The sequence below is a fragment of the Anomaloglossus baeobatrachus genome, chromosome 4, assembly GCF_048569485.1.
Source record: "Anomaloglossus baeobatrachus isolate aAnoBae1 chromosome 4, aAnoBae1.hap1, whole genome shotgun sequence".
NCBI lineage: Eukaryota > Metazoa > Chordata > Amphibia > Anura > Aromobatidae > Anomaloglossus > Anomaloglossus baeobatrachus.
The window spans coordinates 536,016,189-536,038,376 of record NC_134356.1 but is presented as its reverse complement, the minus strand read 5'-3'; the positions used below and the strand labels follow the sequence as shown (position 1 = coordinate 536,038,376).

At 47.5% G+C, this 22,188-nt stretch overlaps 1 protein-coding gene across 5 annotated transcripts in view; it reads right to left on the bottom strand.

The window, feature by feature from the left end:
- The window catches only part of DET1 (DET1 partner of COP1 E3 ubiquitin ligase), a 143,237-nt gene that overhangs the window by 86,207 nt on the left and 34,842 nt on the right, over positions 1-22,188 (bottom strand). For all 5 annotated transcript variants that reach the window (XR_012752885.1, XM_075342819.1, XM_075342821.1 and 2 more), the window contains exon 3: positions 616-806. Coding sequence is in view for 4 of the 5 variants with exons in the window: in XM_075342819.1 (XP_075198934.1) it covers positions 616-806 (191 nt within the window). In the remaining variant the exon portion in view is untranslated. The remainder of the gene's footprint in view (positions 1-615; positions 807-22,188) is intronic.

Sequence of the window (22,188 nt, the reverse complement as noted above, 5' to 3'; positions counted from 1 at the left end):
ACCTGCGTCCTGCGGCTCCCGGCCCACGATGCGGAAGGAAAGAGGTGGGCGGGATGTTTAAGTCCTGCTCAGCTCCGCCCCTCCGCTTCTATTGGCCGGCTACCGCCTGACGTCGATGTGACGCCGAACGTCCCTCCCACTCCAGGAAGTGGATGTTCGCCGCCCACATCGAGGTCGTATGGACGGGTAAGTACGTGTGACGGGGGTTAATCGTTTGTGCGACACGTTCAACAAATTGAACGTGCTTTACATACGATGGGGGCAGGTACGATCGCATACGATATCGTATGCTGGATCGTATGGTGTAAAGCAGGCTTTATGTGATATGAATATCTGGAATAAAGGGATAATGAAAGTTTTAAAATAGTAAAAATGTTTTACATCTGTCAAATTTCTGATATTGTTATAAATAAACACAAAGTATGTTGACATAAATTTACCATTATCAAAGAGAGCCAGCGCTGATCGCAGCAGTTAAACCCCTTAGATGCTGCTGTCAATTGTGACAATGGCATTTCGGCAGTTATTCTTGATCCCCAATGAACATAAAGTGATGGCATATTCTAGCAAAAGTGATACGAGATGGAAATACAGCTGTAAAGCTGAATATCTGACCTGCGCTGGATCTGTCTGGCAAAGTTGTTGCTGGAGGCAGAGCAGGGGAACTGCACGGCTTCACTGTGAAGAGTAGCATTCCGGAAAAGGTCACAGAAGTTCTCAAACAGCTCCAACAGCTCATTGGACGTGTTCTCAAAGACTGCAATTACTTCTGTGGTAACCATATTATACACCACAAAAAAAGAGGGCTGCGAGAAGACAAAAAAACAAGTCCAGAATAAAAGCTTCACAATATACCATCGACTATGTAATGGGACATTTTCTGCTGCACTTTTGTACATTTTATTTTCTTTCTTTGTTTTCTCAAAAATAGTTTGAGGTCAATAAGCGACATTATTCTAAAATGACAATTTTATGCTGCTCAAAAAATTTAAGGGCACACTTATAGAGTACCTACAATGTTTCATCTAAATGATCAGCACTACAAACATGTAGCAGGTTCGGGTCCCGAGATTCACACCGATTGCTCAGAAAGCTGCTCTGCAGGACACTGCTCAGAAGCGCTGAGCTGCCCAAGTGCGCGCACACAGGCGGTGAGACGCAAAGGACAGTCCTTGGGTCCAATTCATTAAGACCTGGCGTTTTGTACTCCTAACTGCTGTGTACCACTGACAGAAACGTTACTCCAGTCCTAAATCTTGCCGTGCCTTGTCAAAGATCTACCCACTCTGGCATAAAAGTACCAAGATCCGCAAATTAATAAAAGAATACAGCAGCACTCTGTATACAGTGTATTCACCCATATCCTGTCCACCGTCATTAACCTGAGAACGGCGGCAGCTATAGGCATAGAAGTGGTGCCTAGGTATAGTAAAGTAGCCATGCGCTACGCAATGAAACCACATCTAGCGCCACCTGGTGGAAAACGGAGTTAGCATTTTTATATCGAAAACGGAACAAGATAGAGAAAAAAAGTGGAATAAAAAATTGTAGGGCATCATCAATTCAATACGAATCGACACCTTGCATACAGAAATGCTATGATTAGAATGTGTAAAACTCACAAGTCTGTGGACATGAAGCGATACCTCAGATCTTCCTACAAGTCATTGGGTATGGTGGCTGCATGGAGTGGCCTCTACGCTCACCTGACCTGACCCCATTGGACTTCTTTCTGTGAGGTCACATCAAACAGCAGGTGTATGCGACCCCTCCACCAACATTGCAGGACCTACGACGATGTATCACAGATGCTTGTGCAAACGTGTCACCTACCATATTGCACAATGTGCAGCAAGATACAGTATGCTGTCCAGAGTCCAGATGTGCATTGCAGCTGACGGTGGCCACTTTCAGCATCAAAGTTAAATGAGCGCCATGTGTGTGACCAGCATTCAATGTTTTTTTGGGGGAGGGGGGCCCTTGGGGTTTCATATCATAGCATTTCTGTATGCAAGGTGTCGATTCGTATTGAATTGATGATGCCCTACAACTTTGTAATTCACTTTTTTTCTCTATCTCGTTCCGTTTTCAAGATAAAAATGCTAACTCCATTGTTTTCCACCAGGGGCGCTATAGGTGGTTTCATTGCGTAGTGAATGGCTACTTTACTATACCTAGACACCACTTCTATGTCTATAGCTGCCGCCGTTCTCAAGTTAATGGTGGTCGACAGGATATGGGTGGACACACTGTATACAATATATGACATTTAGATTGTATGCTATAGCAGCAATTCTCTTATAAAATGAAGGTACTTTGCACAGAAATTTCTGCACCAAGTACCTTCACATTAGAAGAGTATTCCAATGTTCATATACAGTATTCAGTTTTTGCATACATCTTAGCATTTACAGAGTGCTGCAGTACTCTTCTGTTTGTAACTATGCAGTACAGCAACTTGCACCTGTTCACACTTGCTTCATTCTGTTAGGAGGTGCTGGTGAGTTTTTTGTAGGCCCCATGACCATACAGAATGGATTATGATCACATAGACTTTCTATGCAGCCTGTATACTGCTCTGAGTGTGCACACTCAGAAAGAAGCTCTGAACTTTGTGAGAGATCAATGGAGATCTCAAGACCAAGACCCTCATTACTCTGATTCATGTTAGGTACCACCTACAAATATAAAAAAAAAATAAAAGATGGGTACAGTTTTAAGCGTTACATAACCCAATGTCCTTGCTAGCATCCTTGGCACTAGTGGCCACAGAAAGGCATAAAAGTAGACATTTTTTGGTCACATCCCACATTGATGACTGCTTCATTGTGAACAATGCCCTTTTGAACCAGATGATAAATGCCACACAACTCCAAGAACATTTAAGGGAGGTGAAAGGCACCCAAGTGTAAGATCAGATCATGCAAAACAATAAACATCAGTGTGGTCTACATACTAGACGACCTGCAAGGGTAATTGACCACATTATCAGGCACAAATGTCATTGTCTTGCTGGACAAGGGACCAGTGATCCTCAGTGCTGTTCACAGATGAAAGTTGACTCACGCTGAGCAGAAATGATGGCCACCAACAATGTTGGAGACATCAAGTAGAGCACTATGAATTAGCCACTGATGTTATTAGATGAGCCTTTGGTGGTAGTGGGCAGTGGTGTCTAATCAATACAGAACTGCCCTACAGTGTGAGAATGGTACTGTGACCAGTCGTTACTACCTGAATAACATTATTAATCCAGTTATTGTGCTCTACATGAACAACACAGGCCTAATTTCATCTTCATGGACAACAAAGCTCATCGTCATTGCATCATTAGGGAACGGCTGCTGGAGACTGGGGTATCTCAAGTGGAGCGGCCTGCACGTTCTCCAGACCTGAATCCCATGGAAATCTTATGAGATCAGCTGAGTGCAGAGGCCGTACCTCAGTAACCCAAAACCTCAATAACCTCAGGGCCGCAGTTCAAGAACAGCAGACAATAGCTCCACTTGTGAACAGCATGACGCCTCTCTGTCAAGGTGTAATCGATACTCAAGGCCACATAAGTTATTGAGACATTGACATTTTGGGGGTTATAATGACCAATGTTGACTTTTGTTTCAATAAATTGTTTGAGATGAGGAAATCACCATTGCACGCTTCAACTGAAACGTCCTACTTTCAGGATAAAATATCACTGTAGAGTGAACTTTTTACATTTTATATAAGTTTAACTACTCACCAAAAGTTAGGAATAGGTGGTATATATGGGCTCCGGACACGATAAACTTATGTTTGAAATCCGTTAAAGCACCACTCCAGAGGTTTATTTTTCTTTTTTCAAAGCTGAAATGGTGCTTTAAGGCTGGGGCCACATGAGCACTACTGCGAATGCATCGCACGACACTCTGCTCCGCTCTGCTGGAGTGTAAGCAGAGTGTCAAGCAATCCTGAGATCGCATTACAGCCGGGGGGGAGGGGCAAGCGCTGCGGAGGAGAGGAAGGGACTAATATCCCTATTTCCTTCATTATCAGCCTGTGCATATATTGCACTGCACTGATCGCAGCATGGGGTTAAACTGCCATGAGTGGTGCGGGCACCGCTTCGGGCAGTGAGAGCCAGGTCCCGGGTGTAACATCAGCAGCGCCTGAACCCACGGGATCGCCATGACTACAGCACAAAAAGCAGGAAAAAACACAAGTGGAAAAATGCACAAACGCAATAAAAAATGCGTAATTTTTCAACTTCTTTTTTCCTGCCAAAACATGCTTTTTTGTGTGCAGAAAAGAAGCACAGAAAAAAAGCAACCTGTGCATAGAGCCTAAGACTATGTGCGCACTAGGCGTTTTTCGGGTGCGTTTTTGGGCTCAAAACTGCATGACTTTGTTTCCCCAGCAAAGTCTATGACTTTTCATTTTTACTGTCCGCACACAACTTTTTTTTTTAGCTGCATTTTTGAGCCAAAAATAAAAAAAAATGGACGCCAATTCTTTACTGCGGAAAAACGCACCAAAGCGTAGTGATCAAAAACACAGCAAAATGCAGCCAAAAATGCACCGAAACACGGTAAAAACGCATGCGTTTTTTACCGGTGCATTTTTGCCGCAGGTGCTTTTTTTTGTGGCCAAAAACGCACAAAAATACAGCGTAAAAAAAAACCAAAAAAATAACCGCTGTGTGCGCACATAGCCTTATAGTCACACCGGCCTCAACTCAAGCATTCTTCTGGAAGATTTCTAGGAAAAATACTCAAGTTCCCCATTGACTTCCATTATACTCAGGTACTCCAGTTGTGTCCATCCAACTGCTCGTTACGAGTACCGAGCACCCGAGGATGGTAGTGCTCGCTCATCACTATTCGATAATAATTTAGCAGTATTTTACAACTGACATTCTGATACAATAGCTGGAAGACTCTGATCCCGACCGCTTCCTTTGATAACTTTTTCAATAATTACTGCCATTAATCAGTCAGACCACCACATGTCTGACATGGATGATCCTATATAATATACTGATTGTATATAAAAGTTCTTAAAAACTCCTTTAATTACATAGTGGACATTGTAAAACAAGAAAAAAACCTTTCAATCAAAAAATAACCAAAACCCTTAGCTGTTGTTTTTCTAATCAATTACATGGTGCTATTAAAAGGGAACCTATCACCGGATGTTTGTAATACTCACCTAACGGTCGGTGTAGAGAAGATTGGTTGGATGGGCATCTCCATTCTCCGGGTCCGCGCCTCTTCTTTCGGCCATCTGTGTCCTCCTTCTTCTGAAGTTAGTGTCGATGACACGTACTACATCATACACACAAGCTGACATTGAAGTCTTGCGCATGCCCTGAGTAGGGCAGATCACAGTATTGTAGTGCGCCTGCGCGGGACTTCAATGTCGGATTGTGTGTATGTACCGCCCTTGCAGCAATCGGACTGCTCGGATCAGGGGTTGCTGTGGCTCGAGGGTCTTCGGACCCGGGGGCTCGGGGACACCCAAAAATGAAAGGGGGGCTATTTGTAGGGGATTAATGTTCGTGACGCCACCCGTAGTTCACGGTAAGGGGAGTACCACCGCTGCCGATGGGAGTACCCGGGGGAGATGGAGCGGGGCAGCCAGATGACGTTCCCTCCAAGGGTAGGGGAGGCCCCGGGACTATGGATAGTGGAGTGTAGGGGAGTGTAGTGCAGGTTGGACGCAGGGGAAGGCAGTGTACTCACTCAGGATGTGGTAGTGTTAATGCGACGATAAAGCAGACTCTGACACAGTAGTAAACCAAGTCTCTGGGTTCCACTGCCACTTCAAGGGAGCTAGTCTGGGAGTCCGCTCCCGTTGGTATTGATGATTGCCTGTAACCTGCCTCTATGCACTAGAATTTAGATGTTCTGAGTGACCCCTGGGCCTGAAGCTGTCGGGGTTCTGCTCCCTATAGAGGAGCTGTGCTCTCGATGGATGACACTTGGGATTTCAGTGGGCCACATAAGCTGGAAAGCCCTATCCCCCTCGTTGTGTTGATGCCTTCAATCTCTCAGCTCTTGGGGAAAGTTCATAAAGAGACTATCCTCCACAGGTTAATTATCAGGTTGCTTGAAGCTACTCCCTGATCTAGGGTCCAGTACACCACTGTGCTCGGTACTGGTTCGGTTACTAATTTTCCGGTGCCAACCGTTCTCCCAAACGGAGTTTGGCACGCCTCTCTAATACCCTGCAACCAGGTCTCCGACTCCGCCGGTCCCAGACCACCATCTGTGACCTAGCCAATGTCTCCCAGGGAGCTCCAACTCCCTCAGCTCCTCACTCTATGAGGGCTACCACTGTTCTGACTCAGCCCCTCCTACCAGTCTGCCTGACCCCTAGGCGAGTGGCCCTGTTCCAGCCTAACCACTCACAGGGTGTGGTGCGAGGTGTGGTTAGGATTTGAATGCTGATGGAGCAATACCAAAGGTTAGGATCCCAGAACCATGGGGGGGGTTGAGCTCTGCACCAAAAGAGATAGGAGTGCAGTACCCCGGTGACACCCTGACCGTTAGAGGAGTACTATAAACATTCGGTGACAGGTTCCTTTTAAAAGGCAATCTGTCCCGCACATAGCAAGCTCTCAACAAATGACTGTGTATGGAAATATAAAAAAAGTTACAGCTCTTGGAAGGTGGGAATTGTGAAAAACAAAAAAAGTTGCCACTAAAAATGACCTCAGAGTTAAGGGGTTAACATACAGCTTTATCATTACCAAATCTTCCAACAAGTAATTTTTGCCCAACGTTTTTTTTTTTCTTAAAACGTTAGACGTTTCTAAGAGCATTTAATGTGTACTTGGCATGGCATGATTGAAAGACAAAATAGTAAGGAGGGCACAAAGCAAATTAACAGCTTTAACACAACCAAAGTGGTTTACTAAGTCCAAACTGCTGATTTCTGGCTGTCACCTTTACCATTCGAGGCCAAATGAACAGAACGGAAATTATGCTGAAAAACGAAAGTGACAAAATAAAAATAAATCATTTCATAATAAATATGATTCAATATAAATACTGATTGTTCCATGAATATATTAGGAATAGTTTCTTTTTATAGGAAATACTTATGTTCTTACAACTAATGGATAAACTCCTAAAACACGACAACTTTTCACATTAAGGCGGGCTTTGCACACTACGACATCACAGCTGCGATATCGGTGGGGTTAAATCGAAAGTGACGCACATCCGGCATTGCAGTCGATATCGTAGTGTGTAAATCCTTTTTGATACGCTTAACGAGCGCAAAAGCGTCGTTATCGTATCATCGGTGTAGGGTCCGACATTTCCATAATTTGGCAGCAGCGACAGGTACGATGTTGTTCCTCGTTCCTGCGGCAGCACACATCGCTGTGTGAGAAGTCGCAGGAGCGAGGAACATCTACCTGCGTCACCGCGTCTCACGCCGGCTATGCGGAAGGAAGGAGGTGGGCGGCATCTCTGGGCGGAGAGGTGTCCCGGGCAGGGGAGTCGCGGGGACTTCCCATCTTTGTAGAAGCAGCCTTGCCACTGATGATTCAAATAGAAAGGAAGGAAGCCCGCTTCTTAATCCTCACCACTCCTGCAGCTCTGCCACGCTGAGGCAACGAGTGCTGACGCAGCAAGTCCCGGACACGCCTCCCCCCCGCGCGCGTACACGTTACTGTAAGCACGCGGTGCAGGGGAAGCGCCAGACTCACCGCACACAGCGACTCACCGGCCCGTCCAGACACGTCATCAGGAGGAGTCCACGAGTCACTCAGCCATCCGTTCACCCAAAAGTGTCCTTTCACTTCCGGGTCCCTGCAGGAATTCGCGCGTGAGCTGACGTGGCAGTATCCGGACACGCCCCCCCCCAGCACACGCTCCACAATCCCGAAGGAGCTGGAATCATGCAGCACAGGGAGAGCACCGTTCCACGAACAGCCTACTTACCGGCGCGATCCTGCAGGCGTCATTTCCCCGGAGGATCAGGCCAAGCCGAGGGAAAGAGGACGGGATGCACCGGAGGATGGAGTCCACGAGGGGAGCTCCACCGACCGTGCTTCTGGAATCCTGAGCTCCGCCGTTCCCTTAGACACCGCACGGACTCCTAGACCCAGGTATGGTAGGTTCCGATCCTTCCAGGACAGGAAACCAACTGATGAGGGAGGGGGACCGCCCCTTTTTATCTGTAGGTTTCCTGTCCTGAAGGGGGCGGATCCCTCTCTCGTGGGTGCTGTCGTGGCGAAAGGAAAAGCGTCGTTATCGTATCATCGGTGTAGGGTCCGACATTTCCATAATTTGGCAGCAGCGACAGGTACGATGTTGTTCCTCGTTCCTGCGGCAGCACACATCGCTGTGTGAAAAGTCGCAGGAGCGAGGAACATCTACCTGCGTCACCGCGTCTCACGCCGGCTATGCGGAAGGAAGGAGGTGGGCGGGATGTTTACGTCCCGGTTATCTCCGCCCCTCCGCTTCTATTGGCCGCCTGCCGTGTGACGTCGTTGTGACGCCGCACGACCTGCCCCCTTAGGAAGGCGGCGGGTTGCCAGCCAGAGCGACGTCGCAGGGCAGGTAAGTGCATGTGAAGCTGCCGTAGCGATAATGTTTGCTACGGGAGCAATCACAAGATATCGCTGCTGCGACGGGGGCGGGGACTATCACGCTCGGAATTGCAGCATCGGCTTGCGATGTCGTAGTGTGCAAAGCCCGCCTAAGGCATTGGTCACTCTTGTGTAAAACATTTCCTATGCTCATCCATTGCCTTTTCTGCCTTCAGAGCAAGAATACACAACGGTTACTTACCGGTAGACTGTTTTTCCAGAACCCATGACAGCATCACGTGAGAGAGGGATCCGCCCAGCAAGGACAGGAAACCATTCTGAATAAAAGGGCGGTACTTCTCCCCTTCGTCAGTTGATTACCGAAAATAAGAAGACCTCCAACAATCGTTAGAACTTACTCCACCACCACTAAACACCCACAAGCACACCGTAAAAGTGCACACCAAGGATGAGAAAGGGAGGGAATATAAGGGTGCTGTCATGGGTTCTGGAAAAAACGGCTACCGGTAAGTAACTGTTGTGTTTTCCCCTCACCCATAACAGCACCACGTGAGAGATTTCCAGAGAAACCCATTTAGGGACGGACCACCGACTCAAGCCCCCTCCTACCAAACGAAAGAGCAGCCGAGGAGGATAGGTCCAACCGATAGTGCCGGAAAAAAGTAGATTGTGAGGACCAGGTAGCGGCCCTACAAATTTGTTCAATAGATACCTGTGCACGTTCAGCCCAGGAGGTAGACACCGCTCTGGTGGAATGGGCCCGGATGTTCTCCGGAGCAGGCGCTCCACTGGAGGAGTAGGCTAAAGCAATGGCCTCCCTAATCCACCTAGCGATAGTACTCTTGGACACCCCCTGACCCTTGGTACTACCCTGAAAGGAGATAAATAATGACTGTGTCTTCCTCACTGCCTGTGTGACCGAAAGATAGTGTAGGAGGGCCCTGCGTACATCTAGGGTGTGAAATCTACGTTCCCCCTCATTAGTGGGACGGCTGCAGAACGAGGGCAGGACTATTTCTTGCGTTCTATGAAAATGAGAAGCAACCTTGGGGAGATACGCTGGGTCCGGTCGCAAGATGACTATCCTCAAGGACCTGAGTGTAAGGCTGCACTACTGACAGGGCCTGCAAATCACTGATCCGCCGTGCCGAGGTTAATGCGACTAGCATTTTACGGTTTTCAGGGTAAGCAATTTCAGGGAAAGCTTAGTCAGGGGTTCAAAGGGGGGTCCCGTGAGGGCATCCAAGACCAAGTTCAGGTCCCAGGGAGGAACCTTTGGTATGACCACTGGCCTAGTCCTACCACTAGCCATAATAAATCGTTTAATCCACTTGTTGGCCGTCAGGTTACAATTGTACAGGGCCCCCAAGGCAGAGACCTGAACCTTGAGAGTGTTCACCGCTAACCCCAGATCAAACCCCTTCTGAAGAAATTCTAAAATGCACTCAACAGGAGCCTCCGGACCCAAGGGACCATCAGAGAACTGCAGGAATTTTTGCCACACTCTCCCATATATTTTGGTGGTAACAGGTTTTCGGCTTTTCAACAAAGTAGAAATAAGGTCAGGGGAAAAACCTTTGCTCCTCAACAGCGACCTTTCAAATTCCAAGCCGATAAATGGAATCCTTTCGCTTGCGCGTGGAATACTGGTCCCTGTACTAACAGGTCCGGAACTTCCGGCAGAACCCTAGGAATCCGTGACAGACATTGCCCTTAGGAGAGAAAACCATGGTCGTTTGGGCCAGAAGGGGGCGATAAGAAGTATCCTCGCCCGGTCCTCCCTGATTTTTTGCAGAACGGCCGGCAGCATGATAATCGGAGGAAACGCATAAGCTAGTCTGAAGGTCCATGGAACCTGTAGCGCGTCTACTGCGAAGGGCTGGTCCGAGGGGCTTAGCGAACAGAACTGCACTACCTGCCTGTTCAGTCTGGTGGCAAAGAGGTCTATCTGTGGCAAGCCCCAGAGAGTCACTATCTGTCGAAAGACCCGAGGATTCAAGGACCATTCCCCTTGTCGCAGGTGATGGCGGCTGAGGTAATCTGCCGTGACATTGAGACTTCCTTTGATGTGGAGAGCCGAGAGGGAGAGAAGATGCTGTTCTGCCCAGAGAAACAGTCTATAGGAAACCTGCATGAGTAATGGGGATCTCGTGCCCCCTTGGTGGTTGACATATGAGACTGTGGACTGGTTGTTGGACATGACCAGAACATGCCGCCCGCGAAGGTGAGGGAGAAAGTCGTGTAGGGCACGCTCCACCGCCCACAGCTCCCGGAGATTCGAGGGTTGCGCCGCCTCCCGCGGCGACCACCATCCCTGAGAAATGTGCTCAAGAAGGTGAGCCCCCCAGCCGGACTGGCTGGCATCGGTAGGGACCACCCTCCGGTCCCGAGGTAGCCAGGGAACACCTACAGACAGATTGTCCACGGACGTCCACCAGAGGAGAGAGCTTCTGACCGCCCAGGACAGGGTGACGACCCCTTCTAAACAATCGTTTAATGCTTTCTGGGCATACAGAACCTGCCACTGGAGAGCCCTGGAGTGGACCCGACTCCATGGGACCGCCGGGAAGCAAGAGGTCAGAGTACCCAGCAAGGACATAGCCTGCCTCAGAGACATCCTGGGATGGTGGATCGCCCGCCGGGCCAAGGTTGAAACCCTCCGAATCTTTTCTGCTGGCAAAAGGCACTGCTGACACACTGAGTTGAGAGTAAAGGCCCAGTCACACACAACGACTTACCAGCGATCCCGAAAACGATGCGACCTGATAGGGATCGCAGGTAAGTCGCTGGGAGGTCGCAGGTGAGATGTCACACAGACAGATCTTACCAGCGATGCAGGAACAATACAGGTCACAGTAGCGACCTGTATAACGATCTCAGCAGTCACTGTGACCCTGTCACACAGCGTCAAACACAGCGATGTGTCCTGCCCAGCAGGACGTCGCCTTTGAAGAAAATGACCTGGACCATTCAGCAACGACTAGCGATTTCACAGCAGGGGCCTGATCGCTGGTAAGTGTCACACATAACGAGATCGCTAACGGGATCGCTACTGCGTCACCAAACGGTGACTCAGCTGCGATCTCGCTAGCGATCTCGTTATGTGTGACACTACCTTAAGACATAGAAATGATTGAATCGTGACCGGGTCCATCCGGGACTTCTCGTAATTCACCATCCAACCCAGGTCTTGTAGAGACTGTTGAAGGTATTGGAGATGAGCCGCACATTGCGCTTGGAGTTCCCAATCACCAGGAAGTCGTCCAGGTAAGGAACCACCAGAATATTCCGTATCCGTAGATTAGCAGTCATCTCCGCCACTATTTTCGTAAAAATCCTGGGGGCGACAGAGAGCCCGAAGTGGAGGGCTCGGAACTGAAAATGACTGACCAAGTTGTTGATGGAAACCGCCACTCGCAGGAACTGCTGAGAATGAGGATGGATAGGGACATGGTAATAGGCGTCCTTCAAGTCTATCACTGCCATATAACAGTTGCGGAACAGCAGCTTTATGGCCGACTGAACAGACTCCATCTTGAACGGGAAATACTGGAAAAACTGGTTGAGACGTCTGAGGTTTATTGTTGTACGGAAGGAACCGTCTGGCTTTCCTACAAGAAAGAGGGGGGAATAGAACCCCTTTCCCCTTTCCGCCACGGGCACCTCGCACAGGACTGCCTTCCCAATCAACATCCGAATTTCCGATTCCAGAGCATGTTGCTCCGACTGTGACCCCCGAAGAGGAGTGAAGACGAAACGCTGTGGTGGCTGAAGTAGAAATTGGAACTGGAGACCGTCTCTGATAATGGATTGAACGTAGGGGTTGGAGGAAATGCTTTCCCACTGCTCCAGAAAGTGAGAAAGGCGTCCTCCGACCGGCAGCCTGGCGTCACTGGGCACTTGATATTTTCCTCGGTGTACCTATCACACCAATAGTGAGCCAGACTTTATTATTTTTTGAATTTAGCGTCACTGGGCAGACTTCTTTGAGGCGGCTGGGGCGCCCCCGAACATGAAGCCGGAGTCCCGCTTCGGTCTGCGCTCCCACCGCCAATTATCCGCCTTTGAAGAATCTCTGCCTCCGAAAAGGACGGGAGGAACCAGAGTGGAATCTCGGGAAGGACTTTTTGCCCTCTGACGCTTTGTCCAGCACATCCTCCAGCTGTTTCCCAAAAAGCAGGTGACAGTCACAGGGCCACCGCACACAATTTGTGTTTGGATTGCAGATCTCCTGGACAGCCCTTCAGCCACAATGCCCGTTTGGCCTGATTAGACAATCCCGCAGAACGAGCTCCCAGCCTAATAACATCCGCTGAGGAATCCTCCAAAAAGGCTACAGCCCCCTGGAGAAGCGGAAATTTTGACAGGATCTTGTCACGGGAGGTGTTATCCCGCAACTGATCCTCAACCTGTTGGAGCCAGATCATGGGAGAACAGGCTGTACAGGTATTTGCGATGGCCGGCCTCAAGCTCCCCGCAGATGTCTCCCATAGGTGCTTAAGAATGACATCCGCTTTTTTGTCCAGGGGATCTTTCAACGTACCCGAGTCCTCTAGGGGAATGTCTCCTCGCCGAGAGGACTTCGCAACGGCAGCATCGATCCGGGGTACCTTGTCCCAAACGGCTGCTTTGTCCTCATCAAAGGGATATTTCCGTTTGGAGGAGGAGGGGAGAGAGCCTGCTTTGACCGGACGCTTCCACTCCTTCTGAATAAGTGCCTCAATTTTGTTGTTGACCGGAAAGATATGCTTCTTCCTATCTTCCAGACCTCCAAACATCACATCCTCCAGGGATCTAGAGGATTTCTCCTCCGTCAACCCCATAGTAGCCCTGACTGATTTGACCAGGGACCCTATATCGTCAATGGAGAAGCACGGTCTGCCTCCCATATCACCATCTGAGGACGAGGAGTCTGAGTCTGAGGCCGTACCGGAGGAGGAGTAGGAAGAAGGGGCAGAGTCTACAGGTTTCGAATTTTTCTTTTTTAAGAAAGCCTTCATGGAATCCTGTACTTCTGAGCGGATAGCCGAACGGACGTCCGCTGAGAGTCCCGGGGATTCCTCCGCAATTGTGCGACGGATACACCCCTGACACAACTTCTTGTGCCACTCCTCTGAGAGGGGTTCCCTGCATAGGGGGCATTCCTTATGCTTCTTTTTGGACATGGATTTCTTAGGGGCCTAAGAAGGGTAGACAAAAGCAGGGGAGAAAAAACCCCAAGGGAGCCATGAGTATGATGACATTCACGAAGATCCACTCACCACCATAGGAATGAAGGGTACCGGTTTTGAAGGCTGTTTCGGAACATCCACAGGTCTCACAGGTGCTGTAGAGTCATGGGAGGATCTGCTGTCATGGCTGCCACGGCCCGTCCGACCAGTGTCGCTCCGGTCATCCGTTTTCCTGCCCTGCTGACGACGCACGGGAGAGCGCTGCTGCTCATCCGTGTCCATTGCAGAGCACAGGTACCAGCCTCTGACAGCGCCAGGAGAGTAGTTTTTCCCCTAATCTTCCGCCTTCCGGTCCCAGGTGAGGCTCCTCCCCGCTCCCCACGGTGCACGGCCAGGAGTGCCTGTATACCGGAATGGCAGGCCGAATGCACCGCAGCGTTGCATGGGCGCCGCCATCTTCATCCGGTGACGTCATCGGAAGGCCAGCCTCCATCTCCCAGCGTGCCCATCGCGTGTGCGCGTACCCGGAAGTTCCATGCAGCATGGAGCGCAGAGCGGGGGGGAAGGAGCAGCGGACCGGGAGCCCCCCGAGCGGTTCCTGTCGCCCCCTCCCGCACGGACACCAGGACCCCCCAGGGCAGGTGGACGGCGCTTCCAGCCCCGAAAAACGGTGCTACAGGACTCACCCTGCTCTTCCAGACACCGGACGGGGCTGGGTACGTAGGCGACTTTTCTTCTCTTTCCTTCTTCTTTACCGCCGGTTTACAGAACAGGGGTCTCCCATCAAAGGACAGGAAACCAACTGACGAAGGGGAGAAGTACCGCCCTTTTATTCAGAAAAGTTTCCTGTCCTTGCTGGGCGGATCCCTCTCTCACGTGGTGCTGTCATGGGTGAGGGGAAAAGAATCATTTTCACACTGGCCTTTTTTTAAACTTTAAATTCTTGTTCTTTAAAAAAACATTTAGGCCTAGGACACACGGCGAGAAAAACGGTGCGCGTGGAATGCGATAAAATCACATTCCACTCAGACCAATACTGCTCTATGGGGCAGCTCCCATGATCGATTATTTTCTCAGCCCTAATTGGACAGAGAAAACAGTCGCAGAATGCTGCGGGTGTAATGCGAGCTTGTTTCACTCGCACCCATTCAAGTCTATGGGGCGAGAGAAACCTTGCATTGCACTCGTAGTACACCGGTGTAACGCAAGTGCAGTGCGATTCTCGCATCAGCCGGCAACAGAGGAGATAAGGAGATAAATCCCTCCCTTTCATCTGCAGTTGTGATCTGATAGCATGATCGGATCACATTCACATGACACTCGGCTCCCACTGTGCTGTGAGCGTGTGCAGAGTGTCATGAGAGCACTCACAAATCCCTGTGTGGCCTACATTTATCACAAAAGAAGGATTCTAAAAAAAAAAAAAAAGGCCGTTATCTGGTACACTCCATTTAAACACGTGTTCACAATAGGGTTTTACTGCCAGCAATTTTTTCAGGTAGAATAAGGACAGCATTTTACAGCACCAGCAAAAAATCTCATTCACAAGGTGCATTTTTGATCTGAAGTATGTTTAACCCATTATCAACACATATGCATAAAAATGGCAGCTGTTAAGGGGCCTTATTTCCTCATCGCCATTTTAGAAAGGTGACTGAGAATACGTAAATAGCGGTCACACATGGGCATCGACTCCATCCAGTTTTTTAACCAATTGTGGACGTTTAACCTCCTAAATATCACTGTCAATCAAGACAGCGATATCTAAGTGGTTTAAAGGGGGTTACAACGTTGGCAGGACCAGTTCCCGTGATCATAATCGTGGATGCTGATCATTGCCATAGTACCTTGAGGTCATCTGATGCCCTCAGGGTACGGTAGCCTGTTAGATCCTGCTATAAGCAGGGTCTAATAGGCTGTCAGTGAACAGCTGACAGTTGTCATGTACTGCTGTACATGAGTATTGCAACACCCAAGACCAGTGATCAAAGTGACAAATATGCATGTCCCACAGTGGGTCTAGGTGAAAAAGTGAAATAAAATATGTTGAAAATAAAACATAAAAAGCGCACACAAATCGCAAAAAAAAAAAAATAATAAAGATTACAAAAAAGTACACATAACTGGTATTGCCGAATCCGGAACAAACCGAACTGTTTTTTATTTATTCCATACGGCCAATACAGTGAAAAATAATAAGGCAACACAACAAAAATGTTGCTTTTTCATTCTACTGACACACAAAAAAATGTCTTATCACTTTACCACATAATAAACAGTACAAAAAATAACTGATTTGCTAATTTTTATTCACTCGGTGTCTGAGAAACCTGAATAAAAAGCGATCAAAGGACGTATATCCCAAAATACTATATAAAAAAAAAAATAAATAAATATTCAACTTGTTGCACAAAATATAAGCCTTCATAGGGTTCTATTCACGAAATATACAAAAGTTACAGCTCTCAGATTTCGCGACAAACTATTTCTTAGAAAAATAATTTTAATTGTGTGATGCAAGCAAAACATAAAAAAAAAAATATAAATCTGGTATCGCTGTAATCGTGCTGACCCAAAGACTAAGGGGTACTTTGCATGCTGCGACATCGTCGGGGTCAAATCAAAAGTGACGCACATCCAGCGCCGGTAACGACGTCGCAACGTGTAAAGCCTAGATGCGCCGATAAACGATCACAAAAGTGTCAAAAATCGGTGATCTGTGTAGTGTCGGTCATTTCCATAATGTCGCACCAATAGGAGATACGATGTTGTTCCTCGTTCCTGCGGCAGCATACATCGCTCTGTGTGAAGCCACAGGAGCGAGGAACATCTCCTTACCTGCCTCCACCGGCTATGTGGAAGGAAGGAGGTGGGCGGGATGTTTACGTCCCGCTCATCTCCGCCCCTCTGCTGCTTCTATTGGCCGCCTGCCGTGTGACGTCGCTGTGACGCCACACGACCCGCCCCCTTAGGAAGGAGGCGGTTTGCCGGCCAGAGCGACGTCGCAGGGCAGGTAAATGCGTGTGAAGCTGCCGTAGCGATAATGTTTGCTACGGCAGCTATCACAAGATATCGCATGTGCGACGGGGACGGGCACTATCGCGCTTTGCATAGCTAGCCGATGCCTAGCAATGTCACAAAGTGCAAAGTACCCCTAAGATCATGTTATCACTTACACCGTGCAGAGAACCACAAAAAACTAAAAATAAGAACTATTCCGGTAGTGCTGTCCATTTGATAATTCTACCTCTCAAAAGTCACAATAATACTCGATTCACATTTATCCTGCGCGCTCTCTGCTGAGCACTTACATTGGGTTAGTATAGGACAGCTTACGTGTGAGTTAATATGATTTTGGTAGTAACGCTTGTTTAATTTGTGACTTTTATGTGCAAAATCATTTTTTTTATAGTTAAGAATAGTTACTTACTATCCCGGGCAACGTCGGGTAATACAGCTAGCATAGATATGGTATTTACTCAATGGTAAACCAAGAATGCAGGTGTACATGGTAAGGCAAGCAGAGGTAACTGTTGTATAGCAGCAAATATGGGTAGATAATAAAATTCAATGTACAAAGGTATCTCATCATATCCTGCTGCTACATCAGAAACATTGGAAGCACATGTACTAGAAAAGTATCAGCATTGGCCATCTCCCCAAGTTCAGAGGGATTTACGCACAGTGGACATTTGTAGCCCAGGGGAACAACTGGTCAATGATAAGGGGATGAGGGTGATGTGCGTGCGTCCATGTTGAGCCCACCCCGACGCGTGTTTCAGTGTCAACTTTCTTCAGAGGGTTGGTACAGCAGGTATCCGGACCTCGCACTTGAACAGAGTTATAAAAAAAAAAAAATTGTGTCCGAGTTAGGGTATTGTTCACGTGCTAATAAAGTTTGCTTAAAGGCTGCAGCGCAACCAAATCAAGCTTTATTGTATGGGGAAAATACCTGTACGTTGCCATCAACAATAAAAAAAAAAATTAAAATGACGTGAGCTCCAGCCTATTTTTGATAACTAGCACAGGTAAAATAGACAACTACGGACTTCAGCCCTCAGCTGTCAGCTGAGGGCTGACCAAAGTAATTGACTGGTCATCAAAAAAAGAGGAGACCCCATGCCATTTTTTATTATCATTTAATTTTATTTATTTTTTTAAACTGTATTAGGTCCCCCCTATTTTTGATAACCAGCTAAGGTAAAGCAAACAGCTGGGGGCTGGAATCAAGGCTGTGAAGGTCCATGGTTATTGTGCCCTTCCCAGGCTAAAAATAGGAGCCTGCAGCCACTGGATACACCAATTATGGCATTTTGCCTAGATCTTCCTGATTATCCTGGTGCAGTGGCAATCAGGGTAAAAGTTTTGGGATTAATGTCAGCTGTGAACTGACAGCGGACATCAAGCCCAAAGGTTAGCAATGAACAGGCCCCAGCGACAAACATAAATAGGATGTTTTCAATATCATATTTTTTGGTGTACAAACTTCTTAGGTGCAATACTTGGCATAATGCCCTATATTAATCTGTACATTTCAATTTGGACATAAGTATATGGACGCATGGGGCTGCATGCAAGCAGGGGAGGAGAAGAGGAGGGGGAAGCGCTACTAAATACTCATTTGAGCACTGTGAACGTAAAGTGCCTTTGTGAATCTCACTACTAGTCCTTTTGCGTAAACACACGCATGTGTGGTAGATAGATCTTTTCAACACATGCGTATGGGGAAGAGGTAGTAATGGCAGATACTATAACAGCTTTTAAAAAAGGGCTGGATGATTTCCTCAGTACACACAACATTGTTGGTTATAAATGACTTAGTGACTAAATGTAGAACTGGTGGAGGAAGGTTGAACTAGATGGACCTAGGTCTCTTTCAACCTAAGTAACTATGTAACTATGTATGGGGAACTTCCTGACGCTGATCAGCTGGAAAACAGCACCACACACCGGTTTTGTTTGAATCTTTGATTTTCTGTCTATATATATGTACTGTATGTTTGTAATGGTTTCACACACCTCTTTTCCCTGATGAAGTTCTTTAGTGAACGACACGTGTAGGGCTGGGTGATTAACCACCATCACTATCTGCAGGCTCTGTTTATCCTGAGTGACTGAATAGCTGAGAGTATATGGCTAGGTTCACACACTGTGTTTTTGTGGAAAAAAACGCACAAAAACGCACCTGCTACAAAAAAACATGGGTGCGTTTTTACCGCGATTTGGTGCGTTTTTTGCTGCGTTTTTGCTCACTGTGGTTTTATGTGGTTTTTTTTTATCAGTGAACAATGCCATTAAAGATTGTTGAAGAAAAAAAAAAGAAAAAAAAAGTCTGATGTCATTTCCTTCTTCATTCTCCACTAGTGTATGCAGGAGAGCAGACAGCTGCAGAACTACAAGGCTCAGCATGCTCCATCCAGGACTGTATGCTGGAGGGAGAGGCAGGGCGAGCAGAACTACAAGGCTCAGCATCTTCCATCCAATAATGTATGCAGAAGAGCAGACAGCAGCTGCAGAACTGCAAGGCTCAGCATCCTCCATCCAGGACTGTATGCAGGAGTTTTTTGCCCCCCCCCCCCAAAAAAAATGGCATGGGCTTCGCCATATTTTTGTATGCTAGCCAGGTACAGCAGGCAGGTACGGGCTGCTCCCAACCCCCAGCTGCCTATTTGTACCTGGCTGGGAACCAAAAATATAGGGAAGCCCTTTTTTTTTTTAAATTATTTCATGAATTAAAAAAAAAAAAAAAAAACATGACGTGGGCTTCGCCCAATTTTTGAGTCCAGCCAGGTACAATTAGGCAGCTAGGGATTGCAATCCGCAGTGCAGGGTGCCCACGCTTTCTGGGCACCCCCGCTGCGAATTGCAGTCCGCAGCCACCCCAGAAAATGGCGCTTTCATAGAAGCTCCATCTTCTGGCGCTGTATCCAACTCTTTCAGCTGCCCTGGTGACGGGTGGCTTGCTGGGTAATAATGGGGTTAGGGCTAGCTGTATATTATCAGCTGGCCCGAAGCCCGAAATTCATGGTGTCACGCCAATATTAGACATGGCCACCATGAATTTCTAGTAAAGATGATAAAAAAAAACAAAAAAAAAAAAAAAAACACAGAAAAATATTTTTATCAGAAATAAAACACAACACAACTGGTGACTCCATCTTTATTGAAATAAAGAACCCCCCTCCGCAGTAATCCTGGGCCAAGGGTCCCGCGCCGTCCAATCCGGATCCAATATCATCTGATCGGTTTGCTGGAAGGCAAAGCGATCAGATGATGTGTCAGGATCAAGGATGTGAATCACCTGACACAGCAGCTGATTGTATAAACGGCTTTTATACAATCAACTAAAGCATCAGTGCAAAAAAAAAATAAAAAATAAAAATACTCACTTATGTGCTGATTACCAGCAGCTCCTGGAGCGGAGTTTTATCCCGTTTGATCGCTGCAGGAGCTTCTGGTAATCAGGGATGAAGTCTCCTAACGGCATCAGCAGATAGGTGAAGCCGGCGGGGCGCCGGTGTCACCGCGAGACTTACGATCAGCTGACGCGTCAGGTGACCACATCAGGTGATCCATCGCCAGGTCCTGCAGCCATCGGACGTGCCCGAGGACACTGCACACAGCCGGAGCGGCGGTATCGGGAGAGGAGCTGGGAGCTGACATGGCATTGGGAGTCTGCAGACACATGAGTATGACATTTTTTTTTCTGCTGTTCACTTTTGATTTCACAGCTGCCTCCACCTTTTGCTCAGCCATGGCGCCGCACGGGAGCATACACGCACAGGACGCGAGGTGGACGCAGCGGTGACGGTATCGGGAGGATTCACGCTTCTGTATTTACTGACAGAAGGAATCATCTTCCTGTACATGTCACTTTACTGTCCACCCCTTGTGTTTATAGCTGCATTTTTATAGTCATAGAAACGCACTAAAACACAGCTATATTTGCAATTTGCATTTTTCATTGCATTTTTGAACATCTCATTGAACTAAATGGGTGGAAAACGCAGTGAAAAACGCAAAAATAATTGACATGCTGCGTTTTTGTGTGTAGCACAAAAACGCAGCTAAAAAAAACGCTGTGTGCAGACAGCAAAAATGAAAACTCAGACTTTACTGGGGAAGCAAAGTCATGCAATCTCCTGAGCAAAAACGCACCTGAAAAACGCTGCGAAAAACGCACTGTGTGAACTTACCATATGGCTGGTTTCTATGGGTATCTCCTCCCAGGTATATCCTTAGATAGGGTTGTTATACTTACTGATGCATTTGCAGACAACATTGTATAAATTGATTATCTTTGTGCAATTTGTTGGCATTGGATTGCTGCTATATCTTTATACTCTGGCCAGGTCTGCATAGTGCATAAGGGCATATCTGTTTGCAATAATTATAGGTATTTGTACTGATTGAAAAATCTGCACTATTTTTTTACTTATATGCCTTGATATTATGTGATGTAACATTTTGTGCACAATATATCTTTGTGATGGTGGCTTTTTTGGTTTTAAATGTTTTTATGCTAAAAATCAATAAAATTTTGCAATTTTTATTATTATTCTGTGAGTTGAGTGCTTTTAAGCCCATGCTTTTTCTCCTCTTTGTCACTTCTCTGGCGGCTTCTCCTCTTTTGAAAATGCCGGCCGCTCATTATTTCATCTAGTATTTACTGCTTCCCCCGCCCACCTATGATTGGTTGCAGTCAGACCTGCCCCCACACTGAGTGACAGCTGTCTCACTGCAACCAATCACAGCCGCCAGTGGGCGGGTCTATATCGTGCAATACAATAAATAAATAATTTTAAAAAAACGGCGTGCAGTCCCCCTCCAATTTTGATAGCAGCCAAGGTAAAGCCACATGGCTGAAGGCTGGTATTCTCAGGATGGGGAGCCGAACGTTATGGGGAGCCCCCCAGCCTAAAAATATCAGCCAGCAGCCGCCAAGAATTGCCGCATCCATTAAATGTGACAGTTCCAGGACTCTACCCGACTCATCCCAAATTGCCCTGATGCGGTGGCAATCGAGGCAATAAAGAGTTAATGGCAGCAGCCCATAGCTGCCACTAAGTCCTAGGTTAATCATGGCAGGCGTTTATGAGACACATTCTATGATTAACCAGTAAGTGAAAGTAAATAAAACACATACACCCGAAAAAATCCTTTATTTGGAATAAAAGACAAAAAAAATCCACCCTCTTACACCACTTTATTAAAATCCCCAAATACCCCTCCAGGTCCGGCGTGATCTACACGAGGTCCCCTGACGCATCCAGCTCTGCTACATGAAGCTCACAGGAGTGGCAGTAGAACACCGCCGCTCCTGTGAGCTCCACGCAGCAACTGAAGTGAATCGCACTGTCAGCGGGGACGTCACTGAGGTAATGCCTGTGTGCGTGCGGTGATGATGGGTGCGGTAATGCCTGCATGTGCGGTGATGGGTGAGGTGGTGCCGGTGTGTGCGCGGTGATGAGTTCGGTA